The 20,725-nt window shown below is 37.7% G+C and overlaps 1 protein-coding gene across 1 annotated transcript in view; it reads left to right on the top strand.

The window, feature by feature from the left end:
* The first annotated feature begins 439 nt into the window (after window positions 1-439).
* The window catches only part of aff2 (AF4/FMR2 family, member 2), a 154,111-nt gene continuing 133,825 nt past the window's right edge, over window positions 440-20,725 (top strand). Inside the window, 5 exon segments of the mRNA XM_041989755.1 lie at window positions 440-445; window positions 3,676-3,729; window positions 3,731-3,796; window positions 10,413-11,076; window positions 11,960-12,390. Coding sequence (XP_041845689.1) covers window positions 440-445; window positions 3,676-3,729; window positions 3,731-3,796; window positions 10,413-11,076; window positions 11,960-12,390 — 1,221 coding nt within the window.

The following is a 20,725-nucleotide window of genomic DNA, read 5'->3' as shown; positions in this document are numbered from 1 at the left end:
TCTTTTTAAGTAATGACAAAAGAAAAGGCCAAACCTGTGCACCATCAGAGGTCATATATCTACACAACAGCCCTGTCTGCTCGATGTTGTCGGCATCGCTCGAATCATCACAGGTGATTAAACCTGCTGGAGCTGAATCAGTTGAGTCATGATGTTTGTTGACATTTATGCTCTGATATTTAAATTAATGATTCTTTTGTGCATTGTCTGTTAGTGAAAGGCTTTCCAGGCCTTACTATCTCTTATGTTAGTCTGAAAAAGCAATTAAGTTCAGGGACTTGTTCCACATCTGTGAAGTAGGGACTGCTCAGCTTTCCACATGGTTTCACTTTTTTGTCATTCATATCTAATTTGGTACTTTTCAGCAAATGCTGTTTTTGTCTTTCAATGCTGCTTTTTTTTGTTGTTGGCCAATTTCTCCACACAAATCAAGTTGATAATGAAGGTAAATTTATCTGTCCATGCAGACTGAGGCTCTATTGTCTTCTAGTCAGTGTGGAAGAGTTGAAGTGCTGCGGGTTGCAGACCCCTGCCTTTATAAAAAAGAAAACTAAAAACATAGCCTTTTCTAGTTCTTGTGGACTATAGATGGGAGCAGATTGTAGAATAGTAGCTGAAGCAGGCTGTGTTCATTTGTGTGCTTTACTCTTTAGTAGGGTGACCATAAATCCTCTTCTACCCAGACATTTCCTCATTTTGAGAGCAAAGAAATGCGTTGGGAATTTGTAAATCGTCCAGTATTTTGCTTTATCTCAGTCCCAGATTTGTTTACATCAGACTTGTGCTTCACTCACTGTGGAGAAAGTGTGGGTGACTCCTTCATAGTCTCAGATGGGTTTTGCACCAGTGGGGATGCAAAGCCCATGAAACTTTTCCCGGTGAGAGGGTTCAACACCCAGAGTTTCTCGACAGTTTTGCACAAACACCTTCTCTTCAGTAATTAGTCCAGAACTAATTGCTGCTCAAGTCCTCACTGAGACCAAGAAAGTAGATCCTAGAAATTACACTGGCTTACTGTTGGTCAAAGAATTGACTTAAAAATCCTGCTGTTAGTTTACAAAGACCTGAATGGTTTAGGACCCGAGTCCATTCAGGATCTTCTGGTTGGTTATGAAGCAGGTCCCTCAGGTCATCAGGGTCAGGTCTACTTTCTGTTCCCAGAGTCAGAACTAAACGTGGAGAGGCAGCGTTCAGCTTTCATGCTCCTCACATGTGGAACAAACTACCAGAAAACTGCAGGTCTGCTGACTCAGCAGTTTTACATCAGGGTTAAAAAATTTTCTATTTGCTGCCTTTTATCAGAACAACTGTTAATTCCCCACACTGGAGTTTTATTTCTTGGGTTTTATCTATTTTATTTTATTTTTTTTTTCTTTCTGTTTTAATTTCTTTTATATCTTCTTTGTTTTTAATGCACTTCTTACTGCCTCCTGTACCCGCTGTAACGCTGTAATGTTTTATGTGAAGCACTTTGAATTGTCTTGCACATGAAATGTGCTGTACAGATAGATTTGTCTTGCCGTCAGTAGTCTGAGTGTCCAGTACGCTGTAAAGCTGGAAAATGCCGGAACATGAATGTAAATTTACGGACAAACTATAGAGAAAAATTTTTTCTTTATTAAGAACAGAAATAATTAACATTTGTTCTAAAGTTATCCTAGAGTACATTAAAGTACCACACTGAAAATGAACTGAATTTAAGTATTTATTCACACATTTAGGCCTACTCTTTATTTAGTAATTCATGCCTTCATCGCTTCTCGGCTGGATCACTGTAACGTACTTCATTTTGGACTCAGCCGTCGTGTCTCTCACATCTCCAACTCATCCAAAATGCTGCTGCTCGTCTTCTGGTTGGAGGGCATAAAAGAGACCATCCTACGCCTATTTTAACATCACTTTGCTGGCTGGCTGTGCATTTTAGAGTTCATTTTATGATTCTTTTATTCCTTTTTTAAATCCTGGCCCCGCTGTACGACTCTGAGCTGCTTTTCCCGTATTCGCCAGCCCGGCGCCTCTGATCTCTGATCAGCTCCTTTTGGAGGTACCGAGGTTTAGGCGGAAGCTGAGAGGAGATAGAGGCTTTGCGGTCGCTGCTCCTACAGGTCCTACAGGTTAGAGAAGCCCCATGGCTGTCCACTTTAAACCCTGAAGACCCATTCATCACCTGGCCTTCGATCTGGCATGAGACTCTTGCTGTCTTGTTTTTATTGTTTTTATTGCTTTTAGTGCTTTATCGTTTTACTGCTATTGTTTCTGTTTTTACTTGCATTTTGCTTTACTTTTTAAATTTTTTGCTTTATGCTGTGTTCAGCACTTTGTTCAACGGATGTTGTGTTAAAATGCTCTTTAAATACAGTTGAGTTGAGTCTTTGTCTAAAAATAAGACAAAGTAAAAGAAAAATTTGTTGTTTTTTGTGAGAAATATGGATTCAGTTTAAAAAAAAAAGTAAATTTATTTAATTTCAATATTTAACGAACTGTCTGCTCTATTACATTTCATTAATGAACCACTTGTGTTTTTGGTAATTTGTTAATTTATTTAAGTAATTAGCTAAATAATTGAGCAGAAGGTAAACACTTTATCCAGTTTCAGAATACATTTGTTAAAAATATCTATGTAAAAATGAAAAAATCCATAATTTGAGATATATGCTGTAGTCAGGGCTTAAGTTGGGCTTGGGCTGTCTGGGGCTGAGGCCTGACACATAAGCCGGTGATGCATCTTAAGCTGTAAATCTTTTTAATGATTAAGGTAAGGAAATGCCTGCGTGGCTTTCTTTTATTTTTATTTTGAGCGAGTCAGAGACGTCTCTCGCTAGTCAGATGTGTTTGATTGGGGGGGCATGCAGTGGTACATACTGGATAAAGGGTGACACATGTAAATCTGACATTAAAAATAAATAAATGGGGAAATGAGGAAAAAATGTCTTGATTCTTGCAAATAATTAACATATTATTACAAGTAAAGTGGTCATTTAATGTAGTGGTTCTTTATACTTTGGTGAACAGTATTAAGAGAAGTTGTAGAGCATGTATGTGTCAATAAATAAAGCATATCAAAAAAATTTATTTTAAATCTGTGGTTGGTGGATGTAACAATGCTTTGTGGAAGTAAATCTAAGAAAAACTGTTTATTTCCCATTTAAATGGAGCCACATTTGTAAGAAAATGCATTTGTGGGATGAGCAGTAGAGTTGAGTATGTGGGTGCAAGAGTCTCCTCCAGGTTTAATTGGCAGTGATGGCGGCATTATTTCCAGGCAGAAAAAGATCAATTTCACCCCTTTTTACAACACAGTACTATGAGCTGTAATTGAGGTGATGAAAGCTTGTTGACTTCATTTACAAACAAATGTTTTATCCTGGTGTGTAATTCTTGCTTAAAGAAATTTTTTGTCAGGACAGTTTTCCTTTGTAATTTTTGTCTTTCCTAATTGTTAATGAAAATTTTCAAACATTCTCAAGTGCTTTAATGTGATCAACACTGTTATTTTTATTGACCAGATACCCATCAATTTTAATAACATAGCTTGAAAAAGAACTTTATGCTTTTGTAGTTTTAAAAAATAACTTCTTCACAATAAACATTAAAAACCAGTGTCAAGCTGATTGCAGGCTGCGTGTTGGCTTTTAGAGGAGAAAGCTAAGTTTTTTTCTTTGTGTTTTTTTCTAGTCATCTGGAGTCAGAACGCAGTGCCCTGAAGAGGAGAGAGTGGGAGAGGAGGAACCAGGAGGTCCAGCAGGATGAAGACCTGTTCTCAACTGGTTTTAACCTGTTTGGAGAACCATATAAAGTAAGAACAGAGGTAGTTAACAATGAAATCACTACAGCCTACACTTTGGGAATAAACACTTTTTAAATTTTTGATTGTCCACATTTGAAATGAACATTTTTTTCTTTAAAATTAGCCGTGTTCTGCTTTAGGTTAGCTAGAGTTTTTGTCCATTTAACATGCACCAATATGTTCTTACTAGTTGTACCAGTGCTTTTTCTAAATAAATAGACACATAAATACACCTTGAATCATAGTTTTACTTGTTTCACTAACATAAATTTGAAAGGGAAGTGTTTGTCTACTTAAATTTTAGGACTGTGTTAGCTTGTTAAAAGAAAACAAGCTAACACAGTGCTCTAAGCTAACGTCCCCAAATGCACAACCATCTTCAGCCATCTGCTTTCTCTACACATAAAGTCCACTTATTGCTGTACAGAAGAAAGTTTATATGTTATTTGCTGAAATCTGCTGGAGGAGAATTGGAGATACCTGCCTCCAGAGCAGCCATCTTTGTGATTTAGGCTGATTTCTTTTTTTTTTTTTTTTTTTTTGTCTCGTGTAGAATATAATTTCAAAGGGATTATTATGCAACATGAACTACTGAGGTCCTGAAAGTGAGACATGATCTGTTTTGACTGAGAAACGCTAACATTTAGGCTGCATTGGCTAGCTAGACTATTTTGATCAGTTTTAAATGCACCATTATGTTTTTACCAGTCTCGTAGCATTTTTAATGAATCAATTCATAAATATATTTTTTTTAATATTTGAAATCCTATCTGCATCAGTTACACCAACATAAATTTGTTTATCTACATTTTAGGATGGTGTTAGCTTTAGCACTGTGTTAGCTTGTTTGGGGAAAAGAAGGCTTTATCAGTAAGCTGCACACAGCCATCTTTACAGCCAGTCTGAGCTGACTCCAAGCCCTGCTTTCTTCACACATAAAGTCCTCTCATCGCTATAGAGGAGACAGTTTTATATCTCGGTGATTGATGCTGGAGGAGAATTGGACATACCTGGCTCCAGAATTTCATCTGAGCAAATGGGGTAAATTTACAACATCTTAATCAATGAGGATGGGCTACTATCCTCTTAAAGCAGCCTACTTTGTGATAAAGGCTCAAATAAATGTATTCTACTTAGTCTAGGAAATCATTTCAAATGAATTATTATGTGTAACAAAGAATAACTCAAGCTTTTTGCATCTGTTGATGTTGTTTTGTGGATGATGATAAGCTAATAATGTGACAATATTCCCCATTCTCTCTCTTCCACAAAGACCCAAAGGGTAATATCCTCAGACAAAAGGTTGTGTACTGTTATGTTCTGTCATGCTTAAGAATGCATTTAGTTTCTTCTTCAGTGAAAAGCAAACTAGCCATGCATGATGTCCACAGTCATCCTGCTGCCCCTGTGTATAAAATTGATTTTGGTTTGTTAACTTTCATTTGCTTCCACCAAGCAGTTCAACACTTGGGTATGCCGACAAGTGTATCGACCTTGAGACAGACCAGCTTTGAATCTTGACAGAATGTGTGTTAACTGCTGCTGTGCTTAAATGCAGAGGACAGCAGGGCTTCCCATCAAGATGCTGGTTGAGGTTTGGGGGCAGTGGAAGCAAATGAGAGGTTGTTCTGATAATGAATCCAATCTTTGGTGCCTTCAAGTAATTGTTTCCAACTAATTAATGGTACTGAGGTGAGGTCAAGATGTGTGTGCTTGTGTGTGAGTACAGGCCCAGGCCGACTGTGAGCTAGCTAATATGAAGGATGCAATCTGATGCATGTTGTTTATTAAAGGCAGCTACTGCAGTTTGAGTCATCATATATTTTTTAATTTATTTATATTTGAAATGAACAATAATTGTCAGGTGGACTTTATCAGGTTTGCTCATCAAATGAGCGACGGTAATAATTCTTTTTTTCAGTAAGTGGTTCAGATCTTAACCGGGTAATTTCTGAAAAAAACTGAGTTACTGCAAGTGGCCCCGGATGTAATGACCTGTGGTTTTAGTTCTATTTTTGGCTTATTACTTGTTAGATTTCTGTTTTTACTTAATATTTCTTAATTACGACACAGAAATAAAGGAGGAGAATGTCCGACATCCAGCAGTTTGTGTTTTTTTTGTCTTGGTATGTTGCTTTAGAAAACAAAAAATCCATGGTACATTTAAACATGAAGCTGTTGCTGCATTTTTCTTAGTGCTGTGTTGCACAGGAAGAGATGACAGTTTCAACCAGTCAGGGGATTGCATGATGCCAAGCTTACCGTTTTGGGTCAGATTGGTAAGACGGTTCGGGTCGGATATTCAGGCGCCCTTCCCTGTGCAAACGCAAAAAAATGCTTAGCAACCCATCCTGTACCAAACCAAACCCGCTGGTGGGAACAGGGCTATAAAGATGCTTAAAGAGTATCTCAGTATCCAGGTTACTTAGCGCTGACTAAGCTAGTGCTACATAATCCAGTTTCATATTAACAGGAGGCTAGCAAGACTGTTAGTTGGTTTTGAAGGAAGTTACAGCATGAAAATGTGGAGAAATATATCCTGTAACTAGTCTGATTTTGAAACTGAAGATATAAATATAAAAAGGGAGACATTTCTGACTTATTTGTAAAGAGGAAGGAAACAGATCAGGCTGAGACAGACTCCAGACCCAGTATCGCAGCCCAACAGCTCGCACCGTGGCGATAGATCACAGTTATCACAACAGTGGATGTGAATGTGTGTTAAAGCGAGGGACACACTCATTTCCTTTCTTAGTATATAACCCCCCTTGTAACTTTTCATTAATTACAATCATTAGCTGAACAGGAAAACTGTAATTGGAGAGAAAATAATTAAGGTAAGAGGGACGGGGTCATTGCATCATTCATAGGGGACACCATGTTTACTTGTTTTATACTCCACCTTTTTTTTTTTTTTTTCCGTGAACCTCAGTTTATCTCTCACTGCTTCTAAACTTGAAAAATGACTATGGCACACCTTGCTATTTTCTTCTGCTGATTTATTTGCCACACAAGCAATCTATTTTTTCCGCACACTTTATCAATTCGGTGGCTTTGCCCATGCCTGTACAAGATCAGTGTATTCCTCTATTTGTGTCTGAAGTGCTTTCTTAGAGATCTATATCTGCACTTTTTAATCACATATCTAATTATGATCATAAATGGTTTCTGGTCTCCTGCCATCATCATTTTTTCTTTTACCTGTACATCTATCAAGTGTCTGCTTCTATCTTTCTTCCTCTTCTCTCCAGTATTCATTCTCTCTGTCAGCTATTAGCTAATCCCTCTTCTAATCCTGTTAAGGAGCGTTATGCCTTTAGCAGCTATTTGGGATGATCTATTCACACATACACACACATATATAGGTATTCATCCTCTCCTTCTCCTCTGTTTTCCATTTTACCTCTCTGTAAATGTGTTTTCTGTTCCTCTTCAGACACCAGATCTTTTATTCATGAGCCCGAGATGGAGAAGAGATGGGCTAATTTATTCACCGCTAACTTAGACTCGCCACGGTGTGTAGCGTGAGTGGGTACACACAGAAATTACTTCTGTTAAGATTGTTTGAACGCTCCCCCCCGTTCTTTCTTAGATGCATCGGGTGTAAATATGGCTTGATTATTTGCCCTGTTAAGCCTCTTTGCATTTTGTTTTCATTCTTTAAAAACTAATGAAAACTGAAAAGGATACAGTGAGGTGAAGGGAGACAGTAGAAGAGATTGTTTGCGTTCAGATTTATTGATTAATTTTCATTAGCTCAGCATCAGCATTACCAGACATGTTCTGTCATTTGTAACTATTCATGTCTGTTATCAGACACAAAAAACAATGTCATGTATTTTACGAAACACAAACATCTTCTCATCTAAGCTGAGAAGTGAACAGTATGAAGTGAAATTCAGCTCTTTTCACACCATCTCCAGATATTATCTTGAGAATCAGCTGCTTCACTCGTGCAGTACCCTATTACACCAACGGATGTGCTTCTAACCCCCGGAAATACTCTGGTGTTGTAAGGTTTGCCACCTGGGGAGAGGAGGCAGGATGAAGGAGGGAAGATATGATGCAAAAAATATGCTGTAGTCACTCACTCTTCTGTTGTACCTTTAAATTTACAGATGATCTGATAAAAAAAAAGACCTTTACCGACATCACCGCCTGTCTTCCTTCTTTGACACTCAGTTTAAGCCGTTTCCATTCTTCTAGAGTCATATAGCAGAAATGTTATCTGTATGCACACACTTGATGTAAAACACTAAATAAATCAGATATACGGGTCTACATGCACAAAGTAATTGAAATGTTGGGGAGAAATCTAGGTGTGTTAATCTGATTTCTCATAATCAGATAACTGCTATTATCTGATAAAGGGAATCGGATTAAGCTGTCTGGTAACTACAGTTTGATGATGATAACGTTGTTATCATCTCTATTAGTGCACATACATGGTGATATTTTATTAATTTGTTATGTTGTGATGTGCCTAACAAACACACACTTGGAATTCCCTCCTCAGGAATGAGACTTCTCCATGCATCATTTAACGTTATTAGACTGTTATTTGGTTACTGAGTGGAGCTGTTTTACATAGAAAAAACCCACATGGACACACAGCTGGGTTTCCTACTAGATCGCAGCCTCAACCCTTAACAGACTGGACTTGAATGATTTTTCTCACCATCACTCTAAAAATTGACACTCAGATCTGTTTATTATTCGGTTTATTGAATTAGGTGGGCACGTTACAACAATCTCATTAACGTATTAAGGTACTGATTAGTTAACGCCGATAACTGTTTTATTGCAGGGCTGGGTTATACCAGATCTACCATTAGTTTTAGGACGGTATTTACCGATACCGATGTCGACGTTGATACTTCTTGCCCTTAAAGGAAATTCACTATTGTACATGTGCATTAACTTCTTTAGTGTCAGGACAATATGGAATATAAATAAAACTCAAGAACATCAATACTTAAAACACTAATAAATTATACTAATGACTAAATTAAACAAAAATAATATTAAATAAATCCTTTTTAAATTAATTTACAAGAAATATTGTAATTGCTGCTGCATGAAAACTGCTGTTTAAAAGCAGCTTATTTGTTTAAAATGTTTCTCAACCGGACGCTGCTGAACTTTTCTTCATATAGCAGGACTTTTTAAAGAAAAATCTGCAATACACTTTTGAATCGCTGTCAAGCTGATCAATCAAATCCTGCAATTAGTTATGATTAAAACTATAATCATTAGCCAACACTATCAAATCAAATCAAATTCTATTTATAAAGTACTTTTCATGCATAAAGTAACACAACATGCATTACATAATAATAAACAATTTATTCAGATTAAACATTTTTTAAAACCTTCACACAGCGATTTAAAAACCCAACTCATTATGGTCTCTTGCTCACACAAGCACAAACAAGACACATGTAAAACCAAGATCAAATAAAATAATAATAAAATAAAAAGTAAAATAAAAATAAGAACAGAAGAGCAACAAGATTAAAATACAAATAGTTTATTGAAATGTTAAGAAATAAAGTAAGACTAAAACTAAACAAAATAAATAAATAATTAGAAGATTTAGTTAAAAGCTAAAAACAAAGGCTTTGGGCCTCTTTTCAGCCACATGCTCTGTTCCCAGAGTGTGATTTACTTCCTTCTGGATGTTGGCCCTGCAGGCCTGGCTGGTCCTTAACTCCCAGCCAGCACACACCCACAACCTGCCCACCTACTGAACAGCCAACGACTGGGATTTAAGCAACACTTTTTATTGTTCTTATATTTTACCTTGTTCTTTTCATTACAACTACTCTATGTGCGTTTAATTAGCCACAGGGATAAATAAAGCTGTTTAAATTTGAACTTGAATCATCTTACAAATTAAATAAAGCAAATAAATGAATCATTACCCTTTAAACCTAACATAGGTTTATTTCACACTGTCCATGTTTGCACAGATGTGATTAACTCGGTCAACTAGCTTTACTTCATGGTTGATAAAATATTTTGGCCGAATCACTAAACAGATGTAGAATAAAATGACAGAGCCACAGTTAACGGGGAAATTTTTTCATGTTTTCCATGAACATTTGTCTATGCTGAAAAGCTAAATTAAAATGGTAGATGTTTCACAACTGATGATTAGTTGGTTTGCTGTTTAGTTATTAATATTTTCTTTCTCCAGCCATGGCATGACTTTTTAAGAGAATCTGGCCCTTTAATGAACTGCATTGTTTTAAACTAGAAGTTGGAGTTGAGCTATTCTGAGGAACATCTCCGATGAGGTGCTACACCATCATGTATGAGCAGAGCACTTTCCTTCCAGCAATGACTGGTTGAGAATGTGGGGTCAGGCTAATAATGATTCCTGCCCCATTAATTTTACTGCTTCAGCCTGGACGGGACCCTCTTAAGGACGGCATGTATTTAATTAATCATCTCGTCCTGATGCCTGGTCAGTGGTCAGCCTATCCATCTTTTACTGTTCCTTTCCAGATGAGTAAAGAGGGCTTTTCATCAAGTTCGGACAAGAGGAAAAATGGGAGACTTAATTAATGTGCTTCTGTTTCTCCCTTCCCCCTGTCTGTTTCTCCTTTCTTTCTCCTGTCAGACTAATAAAGGTGATGCGTTGGCCAGTCGTGTCCAGAACACGCTGGGCTCCTATGAGGAAATGAAAGACCTGCTAACCAGCCACTCCAACCAGAGCCACTTGGTGGGAATTCCCAAAAGCAACACGGCGAACAACAACCTGCCGCAAACGCCGAGCTCTGCAGCCACAGACAGAGTCGCCATGGAATCCCAGCTGTTCAGCGAGGCCCTGCTAGGAGGACTCGGAGGAGGAGGAGGAGAGGGAAGTGGGGAAAAGAGGATGGGAGGTGCGTCTTCTTCATCATCGGCTTCCATGCAACCGCCAACTGGGACCACATCGACATCCAGTGCAGCAACCATCCCACATCAGAATTCAAAAAAGTCCCGAAGCTCCATGGACTGGTCGAGGGGAGGCCACGGGCAGAGTAGCCAAGCAACAGGCCTCGTTCTGGGGTTGGGGCAGAACGGGCAGGGGCAGGTCACAGCAGGAGCTCCAGGAAGCAGGGGCAAAATGTCTTTATTAGACGAACAGCAGATGCAAAGGCACGAGGAGCTCTTTAGCTCATTTAAAGATGAACTGGATCTAAAAGAGTATTCAAGCCCCTCTTCTTCCTCCTCATCCTCCACTTCTTCCTCCTCTTCCAGACGGCACTTGTCCCATTCATCAAAAACTCATCCCCTTCCAGGTATGTCAGACAAAAAGAGACCTGCAGAGAAAAGTAAGAAAGGTGTGCAACATACCCATTTGCTGTCTGTTTTAGATTAATAGATTGATGTCATTAGCTACATTTACATGGATAAATGTTTCACCCAACTGAGATCAGTCTGACATGTTTACATGACAGAGGTTTAATATGACAATAACATGTGACTTGTGCAATGTTGACTAATTCAGAAGAAGGCAACAAAGAACAAGATTCACTTATTTTCTTTCAAGCCTTGTGACACTTAGAGATGCTCCATAATCTTTAACTCTTTCACTTTCCAACGAAAAAGGTATCTGCTAGTCTAGTTCTGTTTTGTTGTCGCCATCATTCAAGTCGTCCCTGAAACCCGTTACGTCCCCTAACCCTGGCGTGGTTCAAGCATGAGCAGACACAACAGAATCGGAAGTAGATCAGATCAAACGTGCTCCATGTAAATGCAGCTACTGTCACGCCAGGATGCTAAATATGAAGCCACATTTAGCTTAAAACCTGGAAGCAGGGGAAGCAGCTAGCTTAGCTGAGTCCAAAGTTCAAAAACATCTAAATCCTATTATCATTTCTTGTTTCTATGTTATTGTATGTGCATGTGTTGCTGCCCTCTGCATTTTTCAATATTATTTACAGTTTGCTTTCAGCTGGGTGTTCAGACTTTATACTTAGCTAAACCAATGTTAGCTTTAGCCTCTTATTGTGCACAGAAGACAACCATCGAACACTGAACTAAAACAAAAATAGTGATTTGTTGGCAGTAATGTCCAAAAGTTTCTTTTTTTTAAATTTTTTATTATTTATTTATTCTTGTTTTTTGGTCATTTTGATGTTTCCTTTGGGTTTTCTTGTCTTTCCATTTTTTGCCCTACAGATGGTGGCAGTTTTCGATCCTCTGCCATGGACGGTTGTCACTTTAAGTCTTCCTCCAACACAGAAAATGGAGTTTTTAAATCCTCCCCATTTGAAAATGAAATTGGTTCTCACCTCTCTACATCCTCCTCCCCGCTGGCTTCCACATCGGTTCTGGCTACTCCAACTCCTGGTCTAACCACACCTACATCTGGACTGACCACGCCCACCTTTCCACCTGGCAGCCTATCAGGGAAGCCGATTGCTGTGCAACAGAAGCCCACGGCATACGTCCGACCAATGGACGGCCAGGACCAGGCACCTAGTGACTCTCCCCAGCTTAAGCCCCCTCTAGTGGCCGCAGAGGGGTTTAACAACAGCCAGCCCTTTGGAGGAACATCTGGAAATGTGAAGAATAAGCTGCCAAAACTGAGTCTAACCCACACCAGCGAGGTAAGAGAATAAGAGATCTTACTGATTATTCAAGTCAAGTAACTGAAAAGTTGAGCCCTTTAATCCCTGTGCCTGTTTTTTTTCTATTTTTACATCTATTTGAAAACTATATCCCCATAATAAGATATCTCTGCAACCACATGGTCTCTGAGTCAGAGTAAAGGGAACACTTTTGACTTGTAAATATCAGTATATGTCTTACTGGTGAGGACTATTATGTCCAAACATGTAGGATGGACTGTCCTACCCCATCAGAAGAGATTACTGCACTTAATTTTCATGTAATTTACAGTTTTGTGCTTGTAAAACAGTTTCAAGGAATGTTTCTAACATTTTATTGAATCTATGGCACCAAGAATTAACATAGTTCTGAAGGTAAAAGTGGGTCCAACCCCGTAGTTGCAAGGTGGACCAAAAAAAGAGCAGTAAGTACAAATACTCAGTATATACTAAAGTAAAACCTATAGATGGAACACCTTTCAGAGCATCTTGTCTATCAACATCACCAGCAGCGATATGCAGCTGTCAGAAAAGTAATAAGTCAAAATGCAAGAGGCCTGATGACCGATTCAGATCTGCATTGCCAGCTGCTAGAGAAATGGTCAAAGCTTAAATAGTTTTGTAGGTTGGGTGGATGAAGGTTAGAAAATCCTGACCTGAAAGCTGTTTGCCAAAACGATGGCTCTGAACAACGTCTGCAGCACTGAGCTGCAACTCAGAATCACTCCATAGTTAATGAGAACGGACAAAAGTCTGTAGGAGAACCCCAAAAATAAAAGCTCCCATTTATCTTTGACATTTAAGTTTTATTTGAATTTGTTGACACACGTTTGTTCATATACAAACTCAGTGCTCTCAAGAAAAAGCTAGATAGAAGCTTAATATTTAATATGAAGAAAAGTGTCACCATACCATTCATCAATATAGCATTAAATAAGCAAATTTGTCATTAAGTTATTCAAATAGAAATAAACAAATAGATAAATTCATCAATGACTACTTAAATGTGTCATTAATGAAGTAATATTGGAAATAAATACATCTGTAATTAATCCAAAATATAATTAATAACCTAAATATGTCAGTAGTTAGTAAAAAATTATAATTTATGAAATTGATAATTAAGTGATTGTTTATAACAATTTATATATGTTTTACAAGAAAATATTTCACTACTTAATAATTTAATGTTTCCCGAGCTTCAATGCATTTTTTTATTTATTTTTTTTTATATTCATTTATTTCAAAGGGACAATGCAAAGTCATGAACATATAAATGTAAATATGCCAGAATTAGCCCGAAGGCTACTTTACATCTGTAGTCCCTGGCAGGTCAAAGAGATAAAAACGTCATATGACATTACAACTTCCCACAATATACTTACTAAGATCAAATTATCAATGACAATTCATAAAACATGGGAAAAACAACACAATAAAACACAATCATGACATACAACAGTAACATTTACATAAGAGCACAACATCAGTAATCACAAATCTGGTTCCCCTTGAGCCATCGTTTCAAATTAATTTTAAAAGTATTGAAAGTGGTCGAGACTCTTATTGCAGCTGGGATATTATTCCAGATTTCTGAACCCTTGACTGATAACACCTGCTGGCTGAAAGTAGTGCGTCTATAGGGTATTACACAATCACCTCTGGTAGAGGCTCTTGTTACCCTACCACTAGTACTCGTTTTGACCATAATGAATTCACCCAAGGGTGGTGGAGCGAGTCCATTTAAGACCTTATAAACTGAGCAGGCTAGTTTAAAATTCCTAAAATTTGCAAAACCTAAAATACTATATTTCTGTGGTATGAGACAATGATGGACAGATAACGATTTTCTATCAATGTGAGAAAAAATCATGCTGTGCAGAAACATTTTAGCTGCATTGTCTGGCAAAGACGATCGAATTTGCCTAAAATTGTGAATATTAAAATTAACAATTTTTGGTATATGTTTAACATGTTTTTTAAAAGATAAAGTAGTATCTAAGATAACTCCAAGATTAAATTACGTTAAATTTACGTACAAACTGGAGCTCTCCTCTCCTTTCAGCAACACATTTAAAGAACCCTTTGATGGTAGATATTTGGAAAATAGCATGCAGACAGTTTTTTTGGAATTTAGTAGAAGACTTGATTTGGTCAGCCACTTATCTACACAGGTAATTGCTGATGTTAACTTCCCTGAGGCTTCTAAAACAGATTTTGCTTTAGTAAAGATAACAGCATCATCAGCATATAACACAATATTAAGATTGCTACAGACATTTGGCAAATCATTAATATATAATGAAAATAAAATAGTTCTGAGTATGGAGCCTTGTGGTACTCCAACCTGACAATCAAGATGTGGGGATTTGATACCGCTGACAGACACACAATTTAATTTTATTAATCTAGATAATAATGTTTTGTGGTCAACCGTATCAAAAGCCGTTTTCAAATCAAGAAAAACTGCACCAACAATAGGATAAGAATCTAAAGAAAATAAAATTTTTTCAAGAAAAGCATTTATTGCCGTTTCAGTTGAATAGTTTGCACGAAATCCAAACTGCATGGCATGCAAGAGGGTGAAACCCATATTTAAATGACTTATTAATTGTTTAGTGACCCATTTTTCCATTATTTTAGATATTATAGGCAGTATGCTAATTGGTCTATAATTCTTAACGTCTGCTTTATTACCAGATTTAAAAATTGGAGTAATTATAGCCACTTTCCATGCTGCCGGAACAATTGAGTGTCTAATTGACAGATTTATCAAATGAGTTATTGGACGTAAAGGAGTCTTTGTGTAGCTTTATAAAATTTGTGTCCAGACCATATGTATCCTTACCTTTTGAAGTTTTTAATTTACTTACAATAGAAGCTACATCTGAGTCACTAATTTCAGATATCGTAAAGATAGGCAAAGACTCATCAACTGAGTAGGGTTCATTTTCACCTGAAGTAAAAAGCTGTGAGATTTCTTGGACTGAATTTCTAAAGAAAGTATTAAATTCGGTTGCTACAGTAAGAGGATCTTTAACAAGTTCATTATTTATTTGTAGTACTAATTCTTTAGCATGTTCATTTTTTTGCCAGTTAATTTACAAATGTTGTGCCAAATCTTTTTGGAATTTCCTTTAGCAGATTCAATCACTGACATATAAAAATTGGCCTTGGCTTTGCGCAATGTGTGAATTACTTTGTTTCTGGCAGATGTAAAAAGTTGTCTAGTTTCAAGTGATTTTTTAAGTAACTGGTCCCTTTTCTTAATTAATTTCCTGCATTCCTCACTGAGCCATGGTAGATCACCTTTACTGGTTTTGCTTTTCTTTCTCCTCCTTGTAAATAAAGTTATAACATCTTTAATTTTGGAGAAGAAGATATCACTATTTGTTATGTCATCACAAGAGGCCAGTCCTGTCCAATCCAGCTCCTTTAAGGCCTTAGCTAGATTTTGATGTTGACTTCTTGGGACTACACCATAAAAGGATGAGGAGTTCTGAGCAACTGTACAAGGCATTTGAAAACGCAATTTAGTTAGTTTTCTAGCAAAGAAGATGGCATTGTGGTCGGAAAGACCAGTTAAAACATTAAAGGTTTTAAAAATAATAAATAATTAAAACTGTAACTGCAGCTCATTAGCAGATCCTGACCTCTGATTGGTCAACTTGCTTCACAAATCATTATAAATTTTACCAAATAAAATATCCCTACAGAGCCAGTCGAAATGCTCCAACGCATCAGCAAACCAAGAAGGAGAATGTTATTTCAGCTGTAGCTTTAACTTAGACCAAAGTACTTAAATGGGTAGTGCACCCAAAAACGTGCTTTTTGAGCTGTAACAGAATTACTTAATTATGATGAAAAATACATATACTGTTGATGAAATTTGTATTTTTTTAATTTATTTTAAAGATGGGATTTTGTTGGTAAAAAATGGCTCATAACTTCCTCTACAGGGTAAAACCAGGTTATGTTTTTCGTGACATAGAGAGGTTATCTATGTCACGAGAAATTTTTAAAACCCCACAGCCCCTCCCGCCAGATGCAGGTAGGCGGGTCCTCGCCTTGCAGGCATAGAAAACCACGGCCACCGACGCATATGAAGGAATGTGAGCTTATCTGGTGTAGATCTGCTAGTTTCAGACTTCTATTCTTTCACAGAATAGAATCTAGCTTTGCATCTTGCCAGTGATCTAAGCTGCTGTCTGTCAATCATTTCTGTCTGTGTATCCCGACCCGCCCACTCTCCGCCCCCTGATCACCCCACACCTTCCATCCCCTTGCAGTTTCTGGCATTTTTCAAAATTGACAGTGGGTGGAGTTACACCGAAAGTTGGGGGTGGAGATCTAATTTAGATGGTTAACACTCTTAACGTTAGCCAGGTTTGATGGGTGAAGCTGACCGATAAAATAAAACAACTAATTCAATGGTAATAAAACGTGTTTTTACTGAAAATGAAATGATATTTTAATTAAATTAATAACATTTTTATAATATATATAATTTGATGACTCTTGATGGCCTGATGCTAACCGTCTATCTCCAAAGCTCCTCATGTGAGGGAGCCAATTTTCAACTAAACAGAAAAACTTTTTTCTGGCCTCCATATTGACTTCATATCTGTAAAAATACAGCTTTCACTGTTTCAGTGTATACAACATGCTCTGGACATAAAAATACAGTTTACCTGTTAGAATGATGAAGGAAAAGAAAGATTTTGGTATTGTCATGTCTCCAATTTCTGTGCATCCCTGTCTTTAAAAACATGTATCCATGCATCTATGTTGTAGTTTAGCAAAAACTACATTCACACCAAGTTCCTGCTGCAAATCAAATTCAGTTAAGTTTTACAAACTTACCAGTTACATATTTTTATTTTTTAGTAAAACCAACTAGTTAGATTATATAGTGTATTTAGTATTTCATTGTGGCACTTTTCACCCTCCATATTTTAAAGACTAATTTGACTCGAATATAAAAAACCTTCCAGTCGTTTCTTAAGACACGTCATTCAGATGTTAGCATGTAGTGCTAATTTCCAATCAGTTAGCACTCAACAACCAAAAATCTATTTAAATTAAAGACCAAAACCTATGCCTGCCGATTAATGTTGTCATACAGATGTATTATACAATTACATGGACCCCCCCTCCCCACAAACTTAACACTTAACAATTATTCATGAGCATCTGTTTGTGATGGTTAACAGTGACACATACTGTCATTTTCCCTCTGATGTCACCAGTCTGACTGCGTGTTTGTATTTGTGATTCCACCACCCTGCATTGTCTATCCATCTCTGGATCTCTCACTCACTTTCCTTTGCAAAACAGCAGGAGGTGCCAGTTTTGATGATGATGTGGCTGCATGTGTGTGTGTGTGTGCTGCGTGAAACTAGTTGACAGGAGAGTAGTCATCCATATCGAGCGAGCCAGCTGTTCCTGTGCTTTGATAGAGCTGATCCATGTGTGTGTGCAGCCCTGCAAATGAGCCTGAGATGGGGCTTTGAGCATATGGCAGTAAGGAGAAAACAGTGGAGACAAGGGGAAAGAGAGGAGTAGAGGGTAAGGGGGGGATCAAAATATACTTCACTTTAAAGACTTTCTTATGCAGCAGAGAGGAAGTACATTCACAGCCACGAGTGCTTTCTTTCACTTTGTTTTCACCCACACGTCCATGGATGCTCATTTATTCTGATGAGTTTAGTGGAAGGAAAGAGTAAACCAGTTGGACTGAGAAGGAAGAGAGGAAGATGATGAGAAATATTAGATGGTGGGGTAGGCAGAGAGAGAAAGGAGAGGATGGAGGAAGACAATGACTGACTGATTACAGCACCTTATCGTGGCTGTATTTGCTCTGCTTAGATGAGTTCTTGGATGTGTTCTGCAGCTCAAAGAGCAAATAGCAGCGTGTCGTAGGACTGAACCACAAAGCAAATGAAAGGCTTCAAGAATTCAGCTGCTCGCTTCATGTCAGCAAACAAGGGTAAAAACACCCTTTTTTTATATGTGAAACTTAAACTCCATGGTTACCATAGCAATCCTACCACATCACACGAATGCAAAACCAATAAAAGAGTGAGTAAACAGGATTGATTTTCTATGTAATGGTTTTCAAATTAGGTAAGGTTGTTGGAAATCCTCACTGTGTGGCTCGTAGTCGTGCTGCTGCATGTGTTGTTGGGTTGTTGTGTGTGTGTGCAATAAGCCTTTAAACTGCTGTGGAAGCTTTCTGTTAGCACTATAGAGATATTGATTAGAGCCCTTTATTCCCAAGTGTATGAGTGTGTGTGAGAAGCAGACTGAGAGAGAAAGAGGAAAGGACTGATAACACTATTGATCCTTTCCTAACTGTTACAGTAGGCTTAAATCTACTTCAGCACACACACACTCAAACATTTAGTTGTCAGCAGCTCAGACTGAAGCACCTCCTGACTTTACTTTGGATCGATCCAGTTTAAGGTATTATTATGTTTAGTGATTTCCACGTAGCCTCAGCACATAAACAAGCAATTAAATGCATCAAGTCTGAAATAAGATTAAAATAAACCTTAAAGCTTAAAGTTACGACTTGATCGAAGCCCTTTAGCCTGCTGATTATTAGCTATGATCTTAGAGGAGCAACTGTTGCTGAACATCAGTTTAGGAAGTGTTCAAGTTTAAGTTCATGTAGTTTATTGTCATGACACGGCAGCAAAACAGGGTTTGGCAAAAAATAAATAAGTAAATAAAAAGATTTCAATGGCTCGGTGGACGTTTGCACCCTCTCTGAGTGCTTCTAGTTAAATCTGAATTGATTGAAATCGATTAATAGATTTTTAAAACTCAGCTCTATTCCTGGTTAAACTGCCATAATGAAAGGCAAGGGAAGTTTATTTCTACTTTACATTTCCTGTAGAAGAAAACTCAAAGTGCTTTACATAAAACATTAAAAGCATTACAGCGGGGTGCAGGAAGCATTAAAAAGTACATTAAAACAAACTTAGAGTAAAATAAAAACAGAAAAAGCTGAATTAGAATAAACTAAAATACAAGATATAACAGTTCCACTGTGAGGAATTAACATTTGTTTTTATAAAAGGCAGCAAAGTGATTTTTCAGACTGAAAAAAATGAGCCAAAACTTTTCAGTAGAGCTCAGACTAACTAAAGAACTTTACTAAAGAATTAGACCTTGAGAAAACTTGTATTGCCTCTCAAAATCCAGTTAATTCATACAGGTACCTTCATAACAGTTATAACACCGTCACAATGAGTTTAGTATTCATGCTGAAAAAGCTGTGAAATATGAGTCATCCTCAGAGCCGAGGAGCATTAATGCATCACTGAAACATGGGGTCAAGCTGTCACTCTGCTTTTAGTGACATTCGGCTGCTTACAGTCTATACTGTGTCTCATTCAGGTAAACAGCATCCAAGGCGAGTGGATATGCGCATGTATTTGTGGTGCCCTGCGAGCAATCTGGCAAGTAGGTAAACACGGAGGTGACAGGTGACATTTGCAACAGCACTGTGACAAGTTTCATTTACATGTAGTTCAAAGTACAGAGCTGATGTAATTTCACACTGATTTGAAGGCCTGCTGTGGTGTTTCCGTCAGACGCGTGGTGCAGGAACACACGGCGCCTCACCGCTAATGTAGCGGTAAATAAGAAGCAGGGTAGACTAAAACCTCCAGTCAGTAATCACCATGAGGCTAACGCCAACCAAATCAATTCTGCTCTCAGAGAAAGCATTCATTTACGCCTTTTTGGATGAAAAGATTCTGCCTTTATGCAACACGTTGGCTTGATAAAAGGAGCAGAGTGAGATGCATTTATGAAAATGGATGTCAGCCTAAGGAGCAAGCTGAGCCGACTTTACATAGACTTTCCACATCGTTCCTGCTTCAGGCAGAGTTTAATGGTTTTATGGCTGAAAGCAGATGTGTGGAATCTGGATTGATGAGGACTGTGAACCTGAGAACCTATTACTAAAGCTTTAAAAAGTCCCTCCACCTTAGCAAGGTGGCTAATGGCTGTTGAGATTGCTAAGAAAGTTTGTTGCATGTAAACTGCTCCGCCTGCGAGCTAAGTGTCATCACAAATAACCATTTTTTAACCACAACAGAAGGGTTTAAGTGCAGTGACTTGACAAGCATTTGCAAATAAATCAGCACAGCTGCTGCAAAATTACACTGTCTTATTTTTCCCAGAGATGCTTAATGTTGCAAATTAATATGCAAATTAGCAAATTATGACATCATCTGGCAGCTATAAGTAACTCTGATAGATACTTCCTCTGAAGCATCTGTGACAGCCTAACCAACATTAAAAGTTTAACTGTACCAGATCT

The sequence above is a fragment of the Melanotaenia boesemani genome, chromosome 7, assembly GCF_017639745.1.
Source record: "Melanotaenia boesemani isolate fMelBoe1 chromosome 7, fMelBoe1.pri, whole genome shotgun sequence".
Taxonomy (NCBI): domain Eukaryota; kingdom Metazoa; phylum Chordata; class Actinopteri; order Atheriniformes; family Melanotaeniidae; genus Melanotaenia; species Melanotaenia boesemani.
Note: the sequence above shows the minus strand (reverse complement) of the source record. Positions and strands in the feature narration are given on the sequence as shown.